Genomic DNA, 17,997 nt, shown 5'->3' on the forward strand with positions numbered 1-17,997 from the left:
ACTTTGATTTATAATCTACCTCTTTCCTCCCTATATTGTCAGGACTTCAGACTAAAGATAAGGCAGAAGTGCAAACCTGACTTTCTGGCATTTAATCAGAGAAACTTTATGTGGGCAAACTCCCTTTAAGGAGGTACAGGCACTATAAACAGAATGTTGGGAAACAGGAGAAATAGAAGTGGAAAAATAAGAATAAAAACGATGATGGTATTGGTATTTGCATTTCAAAACAATCTTATTTCTTTCCAATCTTTTTAAAGGAAAAAAAAGGAATACCCTCAACCATATATTCATCAGAAACTTTCACCCTTTAAAAATTTTTTGGTGGAAAGACCTGGAAAAAATTATGTTAATTGAAGTAAGTCAAGACCAGAGTGACAAAGGATGCATATTTTCCTTTATATGTGGAAGCTAGATTTAGCTTAGAAACTTATAAGAAAATAAATTGTGTGGTATGTAAGTGTATAAAAATGTATTGACTAAAATATAGTAGATTCAAGGACGAGCTCAAATAGCGTAATTCCTTAGAAAGGCAAAGTCAAAGTTAATCAAAATAAAACACCAGGAAGTGGGTACTGGAAAGAGGTGGGTTGGGGTCAAGAAGATAGGAGTGGACAAATGAAGAGGTGAAGAGGAGCAGTTAAGAGTTCAATGTATATCCTACAGAATTAAGAAGAGTAAGGGAAGGGGTGTGTAGGGAAAGGATGGGTGAAGATGTTGAAAAGGGTGTCATTGTTCAAGATGTATTCATAAACTGCTTTGTTAAATGGCAACATCTACTTAAAGATAATAATAACAAAAAATTGGTGGAGTTTGGTCATGTTTTCCCAATTATCTTCTTTGGTAAATCATTCAGTTAATTGGATAGTTTATTTTGCTTTAAAAGTATTTATATTTTCAATTAGAACATAGATTTTCAAAAATCATCTAGTAAACCAACATATTTTAGGAAGTAAGAACTATCCCTGAAGTAAATGCATAAATTGATATATTATTTCTATAATCATATTTCTAAAGTACATATTATTAGAGATGTATTTGCTTAATACCCATTTATAATCAGAGATCATTTTTAGGACTCACTGCTTTCTAGCAATTTGATCATTTTGAACTCTGAGTATTAGAACTGTTGATTTTTATTTCTGTTTTTTGAACCTTCAGAGAATAACTATTTTCAACCTTAATTTTTTCAGTATCAGAACTGGAAAGAGCGAAGAGGCTTAAAGGTGTCAGTATTTCTTCACATTCCTTTTCTTTGCACTGGAGCCTGCCCTCCGGCCATGTGGATGGGTATCATGTGGATCTTGTTCCTGACACTGGCTTTGTTACTATCAAAGATCTTGGAGGTGGAGAATATCAAGTATAGTTTTCATCATTGTACTTTGCCAGCCTGCTGTGTTTATATTAGGTCTTAGAAGGAAAGTTCTTTATGAAACTTATGTGCTATGAAAACTCCTGGAAGGGATTTCTCTTTAAGCATAAAATGAAGACAAAAACATTGATGTTGAATTGATGAGTATAAGTTTCAACATTGGCGGACTGTTGTCTTAGCAATGCCTATGCTTTTTTTGTTTTTAACTCTACTCTGAACCTGCAGCCAGCCATCCAAGAGTTCATGAATAGTTTAACAAAGAAAGGGCAGAGCTATTGAGTAATCCAGGCTCATTAATTGTGTACTTGCCAGGAGGATCTGTCTTTAAATCATTAATGCAGGCAACATTTCTCTTTAGAGCCATCAATGTGATTCTACTGCCTGAAAAATGTAATAATGATGGATTTTCTTATTATTTTTCTTTTATCTTTTATTGGAACTTCAGAGACACAGGTATTTTACATGTACTCTTAAAAAACAATGGCTAAGCACAGGCTGTAGATGTTTTAAAGTCTTAAGTAATTGTTTGTAACAAAGAACTGGGATAGACAGACTTACTGATTTAGGTTTGAATAGTATAGAATATTTAGTGAGTTATTGTTTTTAATTTTATCAATTCTTTGGTAAACCATTATATAACAAGATTATGTTTTGTAAAAATGTGGTTTGGTAATATTTTAAACAGTGCAATTATGTAGTGATATGTCCATCTTTTATATAATGATAGAAGTATGATTGTAGTTTGTCTTTTAGGAATAGTTCTAATGTAATTGTTTGTTCTTGATATTCTAGGTTGATGTTTCCAATGCTATTCCTGGGACACGGTATGAGGTAACTATCTCTCCAATTTCTGCTACAACATATAGCTCACCTGTTAGGACAGTGGCAACAAATATAACAAGTAAGTATATGACTTAAATTACTTTTCATTAAGTATTTGGAGTTAGTAGTCATTGCACAGAAATACTTGTATTGGCAATGTGTATGAAAACAGTTTAGAATAATTAAAGCCACATGGAAACTTAAGAAAGTGATCCCTTTGGACCCTGCTTTCTACTTGTTCTTTAGCTTCCTGGCTTTTAAAGCACAAAGATAACTGCTCTTAATTTTTTTTTGTAAAAGGGTTCAGAGAGACTGCTAATTGTAAGATTTAAATAATATCAAGCCAAGAAAATAAACTCAACTGTTTACTTGCTCAGAAAAGATTATCCACTTTGTGAAGCTGTTTCTTGTTTACTTAATTCCTATGTGTAAGGCTTTTACTAAGTTTCTTTAAACATGATTTGGCATCCAAAATATATTTGGCATGTATACTTAACAGCATTCCATTTTTTATACTCTTATAAAAGAATGTTTTTGGTATTCTACAAGCTACCTTTTTTGTTCATTTATTCATTTATTTTGTAACAGCGCACTGGGGAGTACAAACTTACATTCATTTTTAGGAATTTTGAAAATTTGCCTTTGTAAATATGTTTCTCAGATCTTTTTGGGAATACAAGAATTATTTGATCTTTTAACAAAAAAGAAAAAATTATTATTATTTTATTTTACAAAATAGAGCCAGGGCCTCCAGTCTTCCTAGCAGGAGAAAGAGTTGGATCTGCTGGGATTCTTCTTTCTTGGAACACACCGCCAAACCCGAATGGAAGGATTCTGTCTTACATTGTTAAATATAAAGAAGTGTGTCCATGGATGCAGACAATATACACACAAGTGAGAGCAAAACCAGACAGTCTGGAAGTTCTTCTCACCAATCTTAATCCTGGAACCACCTATGAAATTAAGGTAATTGTGATGTAACTGCTTCCTACTAAAGTATTTCATCTATTTTCAAATTGAGGGAGGGGTCAAGACTTGAAACTAAATTCAGTCTGTAGTAGAAGATGGATAAATTGATCACTATCTAGCACCTACCTGGCATTTTCAAAGTGGGTGAAATGTTTCAGTCTCTCTTCATTTCAATTTATATGTACATGTATGCACTATTTCCCTTGGTGTGGTTTACAGAGAATAAATTAAGCTTGAATTAAATAATACAAGTTTTTGAATGAAAATTCTGCCATATTTTGGAAGTCTTAATAATTGAATCCACTGACTTCTATATGCTAGGCAAGTTCTCTACCACTGAGATATAGCCTATGCTAAACATTCTACTTTTTGGTTAAAATTAAAGTTAGCTTTGTTACTTGTTTCCTTAACCCTGTTGTATTTGCATGCTATTAAAATATTATATGGTTTTAAAACTTCTGAAGAGCCAATTTTACTGAGAATAATAAATTCCATTCAGTTCAATTAAACAAGTATTTGTTTATCGCCTTTAATATTTATAAAAATTATTCTAGAAGCTAGACATGGTGGTTCACGTGTGTCATCTTAGCTATGTGGAAGACTGAGATTGAGAGGATCTCAGTTCCAAGCCAGCCTAGGCAAAACAATTTGTGAGACTTTGTCTCAAATGAAAAAGCTGGTGAAATTGTACACGTCTGTCATACCATCTATGTCAGAAAGCGTATATAGAAGGATCATGGCAGTAGACCCTCAAAAGATTAGGAAAACCATATTTTAAAAATAATCAGAGCATATACACAATGGAATTCTATGCCTCCATCAGAAAGAATGGCATTGCCCCATTTGTTAGGAAATGGAAAGACCTGGAGAAAATTATATTAAGTGAAGTAAGCCAGGCCCAAAGAAACATAGGTCTCATGGTTTCCCTTATTTGCAATAACTGGTTTATCTCTGGGACAAGCAAAAAAGGTCAGATAAGATGATGTTAAGTGAAATGAACCCCAAGATAGGGACACAAGTGGTTTTTTCTTCCTTGCTATTGTTTCTAGTATTTATAAAGTACAATGTGATTTTTTTTGTTGCTTTGTATGTCTCTCCCCCACATTATAACCCCTGCTTTCACTGTATTTGGTGTTGGTATAATTTGGGGAGTGGAAGGGAAAAAATTGTTTAAATAGGATTACAGGTTGACTCATTGTAACAATGAGATGTACAAGACGCTATGTTGAAAAATGAACTTTACAATTTAGCTTGGGCCGGGCAGTGGGGGGGGGCAGGGTGTAGCTGAAGAGGTGGTAGGGAAGGGATGGTAGGGGGAAAACAAAGGAAGAGGCAACAATACTGGATAAGAAATGTACTCGTTACCTCGATCATGTAACTGTAACCCCTTGTACAGTATTTTCACAATAAAAAAATTAATTAAAAAATAACCAGAGCAAAAATGGCTAGAGGCATGGCTCAAAGTGGACTACAAATATGACTCAATGTGATTTTAAAAGCAAAGAATTGCTTAGACATTTACAATGTTCAATATGCAATTGTCAACATTGTTCTTTTTCATTACTAAAAAAAGAGCTTATATGAATATATGAGAATATTTACACTTAAAGAATAATCATAATATTTTCAAGGCATAGTAGAGATCATCTTCTGGCTCCTTGCTATTTTCAATAACATCTATTTTCTATAAGCCTTGGAGTTACTTGACTATAGAGAAAACCTGTGAAAGTTGTCTACAGATGTGACCAGCAGTTTTCCTTCCTGGAAGTAACTATTTGTGGACTTAAAGGAAAAACACTGGATAGCATACACCAACATTAGGGTTCTCCCAAAAGAAAGTACATTTTTAGGGGGAAGTTGAAACAAAAAAAATGTATGATAGTTACTTCATACACAAACGTAAGTTAAAAATTAGATCCGTACCTGTATCTCACACCTGTAATCCTAGCTACTTAGGATGCTGAGATCTGAGGATCATGGTTTTAAGCCAGTGCAAGCAGGAAAGTCTGTGAGACACTTATCTCCAATTAACAACTAGAAAACCAGAAGTGGCATTGTGGCTCAAAGTGGTGGACCACTAAACTTGAGCAAAAAGGTCAGGAACAGAGCCCCGCAACCAAAAAACAAACAAAAACCCCAAAACAACAACTAAAATAAGACAACCCCTTTTTAAATGTGAAAATTACCTAATATAGATATTTTCTGTTAACATGAACATATACAGGTGTAATTATTACTGGGTATAATAAATAAGAATTACATTTAATGTGATATAATGCTAAGTGGAAGGGAATTTTAAACACTATATTTCTGCTTAGATCTATTTTTATGGACTTTGGAATTTTCTTCCTTTGAATTCTCTTATTTCAGGCATATTGGAAGCCTTTATTATCTGATTTATCTCACACTTTATCAATCATTATTGTGTTCAAATAAATGTTAGTGATTGCAGAATTACAAAAGGTATTTGGTATGGTATATATGATATCTTCAATATAAGTAGCCCTGCAAGGAGATCCTGCTAAGTATTTTACATATTTATTTCATTTAGCCTCAGAGCGATCTCTTGCATAGGTGTATCACTATTCCCATTGAAAGAAAATGAAAATGTGTTTTAGAAGAGTTAAGTAGGCACAAGTAAGTTACTTGGAACTTGGTAGAATTACAATTAAACCAACATTGGTTTAATTTTCAGTCATGGTATTTTGTTAATGCTTGAGGGTCTTATTCTTCTCATGGCGTTTTCTCTGCCTAGTACAGATTATTTCACTATATTGTTCAGGTCCAAAAATAATCTACATGGCTTTAAATGTAGACTATGTAGTCTGAATTATTAATCAAGTCTAGTTACTTTTTACAATTCATTCTTCTGAATATTTATTTACCCTTAGAATGTCAATTCTAAACCCCAAACCATAATACCAAGTCCTATATTTGTTAGGAAAACAATAATAATTTCTTCTATGAGTGGATATAAAGGGAAAAGGTTGAGCTTTGGAACAAGTACTTCAACTGAATTCATGTTTTACCATGATTTGCTTGTGACTGGAGGCAAATATTTTGGACTCCTTTAATGAAGTTATTCATCTACAAATTGTTAAGCAGATTATCTCCTATTTTGTTTTGTGGATAATGTTATTATTGCTATCTACCTTAGGAGTGTTGTTAAAATTTAGAGGAAAAAGCACTTTAGTATATATTATATGGACATATCAAAGTTATTATTTCAATTTCAGGAGCAAAAAGTTTAATGTTTTTGTTCTCTTTTAGGTTGCTGCTGAAAACAGCGCTGGCATTGGAGTTTTCAGTGACCCATTTCTTTTCCAAACTGCAGAAAGTGGTAATTTCCCTACACTGTTTATGCTAAGTTAACATAGTTGTGAGTTTTTGTTAATTTAAATAAATAGGAATGGAATCCAAAGAACACCAACTCTAAGATGAATAAAATTCTTCTGAGCATGGCTGCCCTGTTCCTTTTACTCTGCAGATAGTTAATTAAATTGAATACTATTCTCTCTGATTCCAAAAGTTGTTAAATATTAGAAAACGTTGAAAATTAAGACTAAAAACCATACAGTTAAAATTATCCAGGTATATCATGTAAAACACCTCTATTAATGTTTTGGTGCGTTCTTTTGGCAGCTAGTCTCTTTCCCTCTGAGGATGAATCTATTGACTTCATTAATGAAAACAAATTTATCTCATGTATATTAAGTCTGTATCCTGCCTTCAAGTTTTTGACATCACATTATGAACATTTTGTGAAGTTAGAGTTTTGAAAAACAGAGATCTTTATGGTTATCCTGTCATTCCACTCTATGTAGTTATGACCAAACCAGTGTAAGCATGGCCTGACTTTTGGTGACTAGGAGAAAAAGTCTTGAAGTTTTCCATGACTCCTCTCACAGTTTACCTCTATGCCATCAGAAACCCTTACCGGTATGATGATCAGAATTTGTCCTGAATCCCACCCCTACCCCTTTCACCCTGTTCAACCCCTTTGCATTTCATGCTTGAAGACGAAAAGCTTGCCTGCCTGTAGCCTACTCTCCCTATAAACGAGAAGTCATAGTGTCTACTTCTTCCTTCCCATTACTATTTTCAATAAGTTTTTTTTTTCTTCATTGGACCAATTTGACTTGTTACATGTTCATTTGCTTAAGTTTTATTGTAAATGTTAGCCCATTCAAACATAGTTTTAATTTTTTCTTAACATTGCCTTGTGACAAAAGACGATACATACAGATCATGAGTTCAATGTGACAGAGCTTTGAATTTCCTGTATTTTATATTTCCACCAAGTGATCTAATTTCTAGAGCTACTAATTTTCATCATTAACTCTCTTGAGTTAATCGGACAAAAGAGAGAAACTCCAGAATTCGTGCTAACAGTACTGAGGGGAGTCTGTGTCTGACTTGCTATACTTTGAACTAATTGGATATATAAATATAAATAATATAAATATAAAATATAAATATGAATAAGTTCAATTAGTTTAGTGATCTCTAATATTTTCTCCCAAGTATATATTTTATTACTTTTGTTCTTTAAACCCAAACTTAAGGAAGATTCCTATGTAATAAACTTCATTAATAATTGTTTAATTGGGAGTAATTTGTATGAATGTAAATACTCCTGAAAATGTACACAAATTAATCAGTGCTAATATACTGAATTAATGTTATTCTATTCACACATACACAAAGCTCAGTGCTTAATGTCCCATGCAGCATATTTCAGGTAAACATACAATTTATTTTAGATTGTAAAACATTAAAAATGGTGTAACATGAATACAAAAAATATAAAGTCTAACTCTTTGGTCTGTTAACCCTAGTCACATTTAGTCGCGTATTGTTTTACCTCAGACATTTTATTTTGTCGTGATTTCTTTCCAGAGTGATTTGGCAGAGGCAGAGGCAGGAGGATCTAAAGTTTGAGGCCACCTTGGGTTACCTAATGAGTTCCAGACTGGCTTGAGAATGTGTATAGTCTAACTAAAATATAAATACAACACACACACACACACACACACACACACAGATAAACAAGCCTCTGATAGTCTTTGTTTCAGATTTGTAAATTTCTTAATGGCTTGAAAATGTGTGCTTGTATTATTATATCAACAGTGATACATTTGTTCTGATATAAGCTTGTCTGTATTTTTATATGCTTATGTATTTGTACATGTCTCTATTTATACATATTCTCCAAATATGTGTAAAGATATCCATATGAATGGTTAAAAACAGAATTTTTGGTACTCCATTATTAAATGTATTTTTGCTCTTTTTTTTTTTAAACACCACATAATTGGTGCTTGAACTGAGGGCATTGTGCTCACTTTCTTTGCTTGCTAGACTGGCTCTCTACTACTTGAGCCATGCCATAATTCTTTTTTTTTTGGTCGGTCGTGGGGCTTGAACTCTGGACTTGGGCACTGGTTCCCTGTGCTCTTCAGCTCACAGCGAGTGCTCTACCGCTTGAGCCACAGTGCCACTTCCGGTTTTCTAGTGGTTTATTGGAGATAAGAGTCTCACAGATTTTCCTGCCCAGGCTGGCTTTGAACTGAGAACTTCGGATCTCAGCCTCCTGAATATCTAGGATTACAGGTGTGAGCCTCCGGCGCCCGGCTTGAGCTATGATTCTTGCCTGGCTTTCCCTAGTTATTTTTGAGACAGAGTCTCATGGACATTTTTGCTCAGGCTGGCTTCAAACTGCTATTCTCTGGATCTCAGCCTCCTGAGTAGCTAGGATTACAGGCAACAAGCAACCTGGGTCTAGCTCATTAATGATTCTAATTGAATCAAGATGGATAAGTACACTCCAGGAAATATCAAAAACTAATGACATTCTGGTGCATACAATCAAGAAATTGAAAATAGATTATTTAACACTGCACAGAGAAGAGCCAAAGTCAGATGTCAAGTACTATGGGATCACAAAAAAAGAAGATATACAAAAAAAAAAAACACAAGATAGTACAAATAATCTTCCTTAAGTAATGTTGCTTAGCAAATTTAAATGATAATATTTATGATTTATTCCTTTAGAAATTTTGCTTCACAATCCACTAAAAATGTGACCTATAAATCCCACATTTCTCTGCATTTGATTAGCTCTTTAGGATTGCTAACTTCCATTTGGAAATATGGCTAGTATGGTATATATTATTGATGTATAAATACTTCTAGAGTACTTAAAATATATATGGACTATATAAATAAGAAAATTTAAAAGATGATTAATATTCACGATAAAAATTTTAATTTTATCATTGCACAGTATTATATGCATAACATTTTCCATTTGTTTTATTCCATTTTATCTACTCTAAAGAAATTGAGGGCTAAATCTTTTGTATCATAGAATTACTGTATTGTAATTATATTTCTTAATCTTTAATTCCATTTTACCAATTCCCATGGAGAAAATTTCCACCCACTATTTCATCCATTTGTAATCATTCCCAGTAATAATTGAATTTCAATTTTTTCCATTAAAATGTTTCAGGCTTAAAATTTCTGAGTTACTCCTATCTAACATATATCATTCACATAGAGCCCCCCTCCCAGTGTCTAATTTCTCATAATTTATGTGGATTTTCTTCACAAATAAAATTGGCATTTTTAAATATAATGTAAACTCTAGACATTTGGCATCTTAATACTGGTCACTCTGATCATCATATATTACTTTGCCTAAAGTATTTTATCTTCTGATTGTTTTCCAAAATGACTTGTCAGTGGAAGAGACAGAAGGATTTCAAGCTTGAGGCTAACCTGAGCTATCTTATGAAGTAAAGCCAGTTGGAGATAGGGGGAGATTCTGTCTCAAAGCAAACCAAAAGTACAAAAAGAAGCAAACAAAACTTCAAATTGACTTGTCATTTTCTAAGTTCTAGAGTATCTTCCTATATTAGTTTTGTTTTACCATAAGATAATGACATTAATTTTTCTTCATGTGGCTTCATATTGCTCTCATTCCAACTCAAATAGCATTCAGGGTATTATTATCATTATTATCATAGATAATAAATAATTGATAGAAAAGAATGAAATTCTGAAGAAAGCTATAAATATCAAAATACAGTATTCACAATCTGGTGATTGCCTGAGTATCTGCTTTACAGTAGGCACAAAATTTCTAGAAATGCATGTTTTTGGTATAAATTGTTGGATAATCATTTTGGTCTTTTACATTTATGCAGTATCTAGGGAGTTTACACAATTTTAAGTATTTAAGGAGGTAATAAATTTGTCCTAACTTGTTTGTGAACTATCAACTGACGTTTTTTGAGACAGGGATTTACTATGTAGTCCAATCTGACCTAGAATTCAATTTTTTTTTGCTTTAGCTTCCCATATGCAAGAATTATGGATGTGTCCCATGATGCCTGGCTTTATAACTATTTGAAATCTTCATTAATGCTCATCTTTGTCCTATAATCTTTCAGTATTTGATTTTTTGCTTCCATTTCAGTTTATTTTTAGAAGTTACATTGAGCTAGATTTTATCCACAATATTTGCTATGTTTAGTGCCCTATAACATGGCAATTGGATTTCCCAATGATATATAAATACCATTCTTGGTTTCATAACTTGTTTATTTTTTCTGTCAATCTTTCATTTCCCCAGCTCCAGGAAAAGTAGTCAATCTCACAGTTGAGGCTTTTAACTATTCAGCAGTCAACTTGATTTGGTATTTACCTCGGCAACCAAATGGCAAAATTACCAGCTTCAAGATTAGTGTCAAACATGCCAGAAGTGGGATAGTAGTGAAAGATGTCTCAATCAGAGTGGAGGACATTTTGACTGGGAAGTTGCCAGAATGTAATGTAAGTGCCCTGAACCACTTGCCATGTCTCAGAAATGTTAGGCAAATTATTAGCCCCTCTACATTGCATGTTTTACCCAATGTGGTTATTAGTTACCTTATCTTATACTTCTACTATCAGGCCTTAGTATCATACTCTACACAAGGGGGTATATTTAGGGCATATGACTTGTAGTGCTGGGGATTATCCTTTATGGAGTTTTAGAAAGACCTCTCACAATAGGTAGGCCTTGGATCAGCCCCAGAGGAAGGATAGATGAAGATTTTATGATGAAAGCATTTGTGTTCCAGGTATAGAACACTTTATAAAACCTTGAGATGGAAAAATATGTAAGATCTTCCTGGAGGAAAGGCTATATTTCTGTGAGACAGGAGGAGAGGGCACACTTGGGGAGTAAGTAGTCAAGTACGAAGTTGTGGAGAATTTGTTGTCACTCTAGTCATGGATAGGAAGCCTTGGCAAGGATTATAACAATGACAGTGGCATCATCTTTTCTCAAGGAGGTATGTTTTGATTATATTCAAATTCATATGCACATATTCCCATATCTAATGACGTGCTAGCAGCATTATCTTTTTCTTTTAATGGTGCTGGAAATTGAACCAGGACCTCATGCATACTGACAAACATGGGATCACTGAGCCATGCCTCAAGACTGTGCTATTATCTTTTCAGTACTTAAGATTAAAAAAAAGTGCAACAGAAAATTGCCTATGATTAAAATCATCTAAGCCTTTAAATTAAAAAAAAACTCTTTAAACTCATTAAAGCCTTTCTTATTAACAATTTTGCAGTGGTTTTATCTTCACTAGAAATCACTTTAAATTGTGTCTATAGGGAAGATTAAAATGTAAAGTATGCTGTTCATGTACTCTTTGAGAAAAGTATGGTCATAAGTAGATATAATTACAATGTGACAAATTTATTTATAGCGTAGTCTGTTGAAATCTTATTCATTAGCATGTACACACATACACAGAAACACACATGGAAGAGTAATAGCATTTCTTTTTTCTTATAGCAACAATTATTTCCTTATAGCATAAGGAAAAATAAATGAGTTACATTTCTTGTTTTATCAAAAGATAGCACATTGTTTTTCCGCTGATGTTTGTTTCATTCACTAGGAGAACAGTGAATCATTTCTATGGAGTACCACCAGTCCTTCTCCAACACTTGCTAGAGTTACGCCTCCACTGAGAACCACATACTCCCCAAACACACTGGCACGGAGTAAGATCAGCTCTGTGTGGAAAGAGCCTATAAGTTTTGTAGTAACACATTTGAGACCTTACACCACGTATCTTTTTGAAGTTTCGGCTGTTACCACGGAAGCAGGCTATATTGATAGTACTATTGTCAGAACACCAGAATCAGGTATGATTGCATTTTTGTTATAAATGAGGATATAAATTATTTATATAAACTCTTTCATTTTGTCTTTATAGATTATTTTATTAATCCTCTTTACCTCTCAGCAACTGTTTTCTTTTTTAAACAACCATCCCACCTAGAGTTATTTTCATACTTCAGCACTCTTACAGTGTTACTTTTATGTGATTCTTATAAACCTTTGGTTTCAGTGTGGTATTTTCTCTTTAACTTTATATTCCTTATTTTAAATAAATATCCTATATACAATTTTCTGTGAAATCATTTTAGTTCCAGAAGGACCACCACAAAATTGTATAACAGGCAACGTCACAGGAAAATCCTTTACAATTTCATGGGACCCACCAAATATAGTGACGGGCAAGTTCAGTTATAGAGTGGAATTATATGGACCGTCAGGTAAGTCTTTTGCATTCACCTTTTGGAACAAGAATTGCTTCTTACTATTTTCAAATCTTGAAAACATCACACTCTTTTTTTTTTTTGGTAAGGATTCTAAAATTTGGGTAAGTTAAAGGAAGTAATTAGGAAGATGAGGTCATTTGGATCATTTGTTTGAAACCATAAATGAATAAGAAAACTATTCATGTTCTCTATTTAGAAATCCTCATGAAAACTGTAAAAAGTGATATGCACCTTCAAATATTTGAACCAGAAGACCTTGGCTTACAGAACAATGGGTTTAGATTAGTCTACATCGAATATCTATTTAGAACAGAGTTCATTTTGAACATCAGACCTCTCTGGGAAATAAGAAAGAAAATTTCTGGATCTTCTGTACAATTTTACTGTGAACATAAAACTATTCTGAAAATAAACCCTATTAAAATAACAAGATAGGCAGCTTTATAAAGTGACAAATTCTTTCTTTTTAAAGGATAACTGGAGCATTCACTTGTCAGATTATTTAAGAGCTTCAAGTATTATAGGAAGCAAATTAAATCAGCTGTAAGAGTTCTCTTTTGATCTGAAATTTTGTGGTTCTGTGAAAGAAGTTTAATTCAAGCAATGATGAAATAGCATAAACACATTGTCATTTAGTTGAAAAATTGAAAAAGATTTGAAATTCTAAGACATTCTCTTTTGTAATTTCTATGCTATGAATCACACACAGGTAACCATTATTCATGAATAGCTCATGTTCCTCAAATTCTGAAATATGTGCAGTCCCTAAAAATGATGATCCTCTCTAGCCACCCACCCCACCCCCTACACAAAAACAGACAGGGATACATAGATACTGCTTTTCTATCTGATTATTATTTTCAAGACTTCCTTGAGGTAAATTTTCTTTTGTCATAGCGTTTGATCAAGTTAAGACACATTTAGTTACCACTGTACTTAACAACCTGAAATCATGACTTAACTTGGAAGGAGATGGTTTACAATGGGGTATAGATGTATGGTAATCATTATTGGCATGGTATAAGGGAAACTTAGGGAGGAAAACTGGAAGATTGGATATAAACAACCCTTGAATTTGGCTGAAAACACACACACACACACACACACACACAAATATACACACAACCTGAAAGGAGGTGCACTAAGTATGGGGTTAAGTAGTAGAGCCAAAGGTTTATTTTTGGTGAAATTTTATTTATGTTTGGTGAAATGAATGAGGAAAAGAGATAAATAATAGGATGAGCATTTAATTTTACTTAAAGTCATGTCAATTGGGTTCACAGTACTTTTCTATAGCTCCCTTCTATAGGAAGTTCAGGGGGAATTGAAGGCTTAACCAAGCAGCTAATTACTGACAATGACATTGAAATTGTGTACATAGTAAACAGCAAGTAGTAAGAGGTCAAAGAAAATAAGGTAAAAATAAAATAATAAGATGAATGAATTGGAATTTCCAGTAGACTGGAAAGAGTTGTTTTCAGTTCTGGAGCAATTGAAGTATAGTTAAGGAAAAGAGGCATTATACAAGTGTGAGAACTTGAAAAGATAGATGGTTTGTAGTTATTAGTAATAGTGATTTATGATATAGGAAGGAGTGTCTGAAATAAGGCAGAGAAGGAGATTATTTAAAGAAAATGGTAGCATTGACTGGTACAGAGCTGAGCTGTCCAGAATGTGGTGGCGGTGACCTGGAGGGCTAGTTGGTGTCCTAGGATTTAAAGCTGCAGGCTTGGTGAGGAGGCATGGAAAATTGTCCAGACTGGGGCAGGAGGAGCAAGGGGAATCCTCCTAGTGCTGGAAGGCTGCATAACTTGCCAGCTGCTTGTGGTGGCTGTGTTCCTAGAAGAGAGCCAGGATTCAATTAAAGCTCCAAGGTGAAGGAAATATTCTGTGCCAAAATTGTGGATTCAAAGAATTTTGTTAGTAGCTTACTTGAAGAATTGTGTTCAGAAGCTAAATTAGAAATATTTTCTAAGTACATGTTCTTACAGAAAATGAGAACATTTAGCATTTTGGTAGAATAAATTTGAGATAAGATACTGTTACTATTTCTTTCTTTTGTCAATGGTGGGGCTTGAGCTCTGGTCCTGGGTGCTGTCACTGAGCTCTTCAGCTCAAGATATTACTCTACCACTTTGAGCCACAGTGCCATCTCTCATTTTATGGTGGTTAATTGGAGATAAAAGTTTCACAGACTTTCCTGCCTGGGTTGGCTTTGAACCTTGATCCTCAGATCTCAGACTCAGATCTCAGATCTCAGCTAAGATTACAGGCATGAGGCACAGGCACCAGACAGTTTCTACTTTTTTTGGGGGGGGGGTCCGGTTGTGGGGCCTGAACTCTGGCCCTGGGCACTGTCCCTCAGCTCTCCAGCTCAAGGCTAGCACTCTACCACTTGAGCCACAGCGCCACTTCCGGCTTTTTTCTTTTTGCGTATGTGGTGCTGAGGAATGGAACCCAGGGCCTCTGGCATGCAAGGCAAGCACTCTACCACTGAGCCACCTTCCCAGCCCTCCTACTTTTATACTGGTAAAATCTGGAGTTTTCTTTTTACATACATCAAAATAATATGGTAATTCAACAGGACTGTATGATTCAATAAAAGAAATATTAAATGCTAAAATATTTTATATTGTTTTAATTAAATTGGTATCAGTTATTATTTAATGAAATACCCTAAATAATTCACTCATAATTAATTTTAGTACATAGCCTAACTGGTCATTGTAAAAAAAATTATCTGAAGATATCTTCTTTTTATTTTGTAGGTCAGATTTTGGATAATAGCACAAAAGATCTTAAATTTGCATTCACCAACCTAACACCATTTACAATGTATGATGTTTATGTTGGGGCAGAAACCAGTGCAGGAATTGGACCCAAGTCAAATCTTTCTGTATTTACTCCTCCAGATGGTAAGAATGTTTCCTTTAGAGAGTTAATGACATATTTTGTTGTGAATTTTGGTGAATCGCTAAAACAGTTTTAAAACCAGCCTGCCTGCCTTCCTTCCTTCCTTCCTTCCTTCCTTCCTTCCTTCCTTCCTTCCTTCCTTCCTTCCTTCCTTCCTTCCTTTGCTAGTACCAGGATTTTGAACTCAGGGACTCACACTTACTTATTTATTTGCTTATTTGTCAGGCTGGTGCTCTACCACTTGAGCAAAACCTCCAGTCCAGTGTTTTGCTTGTTATTTTAGAGATGGGGTCCAGTTAATTTCTCTGTCTGGAGTATCCTCAAATTGAAATTCTCCAAATTTTAGACCCCTAAGTTGTTAGCATTACTAATTTGGGCCACTATTGCCCGAATTAGTTTATATTTTTTAAAATCCAAGTTACTACCTAATTCATTCTAGATATTTAGCTCAGAGCATGCTTCACAATAAAAGGGTCAAGATCAAACAAGATTGGGAAATAATCAGCATATCAACCTCTTAAAAGATTCACAATAATTTTAGCAAGACCCCAAGAACTCATAAGTTGAATGCAATTAATGACATTTAAATGTTTGGTTTCGAGTGCACTTTTTTTCTCAGAGAACTAGATTTTGGAGGAATCTCTTATTTCCCCCACACTTTGTACCTTCTTGTGCAATAGATTAACATTTGAAATGGCTTCTAGTTTCATTTGTGAGGCAGTTAACATATAAACAAATCTGTTCAGTTAAATATATGCATGTATGCACTCACACAGCTAGATTGGGCTTGTGTTGGTCAGGTAATCATTCAAACATTTGATCACTAGAGGGCAGCAAGTATTAGGAAATTTTACACATCCCTTCACTAAATACAAACCTGATAGTATCTAATTGTTGAAAGAATGAAAAATATTGTTGTGTCTATTTAAATGATATCTCTAATGTATCTAGTTTCAACACATAGATTAACACCGGAAACATACTCATATAGGAAATGTCATTAATTGTTCACTTTCAAATTTTACCATTTTGTTTCTTTTGGAAGATTTTTTTTAGACTTTGATGTATATACCATCTCCATCTAATACAGCTCTTCAGAAACTAGATAGATTCATGCATGACTATTAAATAAACAAGCACCCTTGCCTTTGGTCTTAGTAGCATTTTCTCTGCCAACTATCTGACCCACTAATTTCGGTCCTTATAGTATACCTTTAAATAAGTCCCAAACCTTTGTTTGCTTTCAAGGACAACTCTCAGTTCAATCCCCAATGCTGAAACAAACAGAAAATACTATTTGTTTTCACCATTCCTGGCCTATAGTATATGACAAAAATTCTCATAAAATGCTGTATTGTGTTTTGAACATCACTTAAGTTTTATTTCTCTTTTATTCATCAAGTAAGTACAATTTTAAAAGCACATTTCTAGTGGGATAATTTTTCATATCCAATAATCTGGACTATATGCCTTGATTTACATTTTGTCCCTATTTCATCCTAAGCAACCCATTTTACAGCCTGCACTCTGGTGCCTCTCCAGGGAGTGGGAGGGGGAAACCATGCGCTCCACTGAAGACTGGAAAGTCAGGTGTCATCTCCTCATGCCCAGTTTTCTCTCTGGGGATTATTCAGCCTCACAAAGTGCTTCAGCAAAATTCTCTGACAAATGTATTAAGTTATATTTTTCTGCTTCTGACAATCCTAATTAATCCTGGTTCTAGTAACTATAATTTGTCAAGAAAGGAATCTAAACTATATAAAAAACATCTCAAAAATCATTAGAACTATCTACATTTGGTTAAAAATTGATAGCTCAATTTTACATGAGTTTTCATTTCTTGTTACAATATGGTTCTTTGTATTCAAATGAAAATTACTCTATTTGCTGCCTCATATTTAAAAGTATTTTATAATCTACTTAGAAATAGATCGGTTAGTGGTACTGCACAACTATTATTCTAGTCTTGGGAGGTTAAGGCAAAGGATCATGGATTCTAGTCCACCTTGGCTATGCAGAGAGACCCTGTTTCAAAAGGCAAGTATTTTACGTTTATTTTCATATGTGTAATTGAAGAAGAAGAAGAAGAAAGGAAGAAGAAGAAGGAGAAGGAGAAGGAGAAGGAGAAGGAGGAGGAGGAGGAGGAGAAGGAGAAGGAGGAGAAGGAGAAGGAGAAAAAGAGGAAGAAGAGGAAAAAGAGGAGGAGGAGGAAGAAGAGGAGGAAGAAGCAGCAGCAGAAGTAGATGCAGCAGCAGCAGAGGAAGAAGAAGAAGAAGAAGAAGAAG

At 34.2% G+C, this 17,997-nt stretch overlaps 1 protein-coding gene across 1 annotated transcript in view; it reads left to right on the forward strand.

The window, feature by feature from the left end:
- Positions 1–1,768: 1,768 nt before the first annotated feature.
- Positions 1,769–17,997, forward strand: part of Ptprq (protein tyrosine phosphatase, receptor type, Q) — a 168,776-nt gene continuing 152,547 nt past the window's right edge. Inside the window, exons 1-8 of the mRNA XM_013020306.1 lie at positions 1,769–1,825; positions 2,165–2,273; positions 2,934–3,160; positions 6,434–6,503; positions 10,803–11,002; positions 12,130–12,379; positions 12,665–12,793; positions 15,568–15,714. Coding sequence (XP_012875760.1) covers positions 1,769–1,825; positions 2,165–2,273; positions 2,934–3,160; positions 6,434–6,503; positions 10,803–11,002; positions 12,130–12,379; positions 12,665–12,793; positions 15,568–15,714 — 1,189 coding nt within the window. The remainder of the gene's footprint in view (positions 1,826–2,164; positions 2,274–2,933; positions 3,161–6,433; positions 6,504–10,802; positions 11,003–12,129; positions 12,380–12,664; positions 12,794–15,567; positions 15,715–17,997) is intronic.

Source organism: Dipodomys ordii, unplaced genomic scaffold, assembly GCF_000151885.1.
Source record: "Dipodomys ordii isolate 6190 unplaced genomic scaffold, Dord_2.0 Scaffold3, whole genome shotgun sequence".
NCBI lineage: Eukaryota > Metazoa > Chordata > Mammalia > Rodentia > Heteromyidae > Dipodomys > Dipodomys ordii.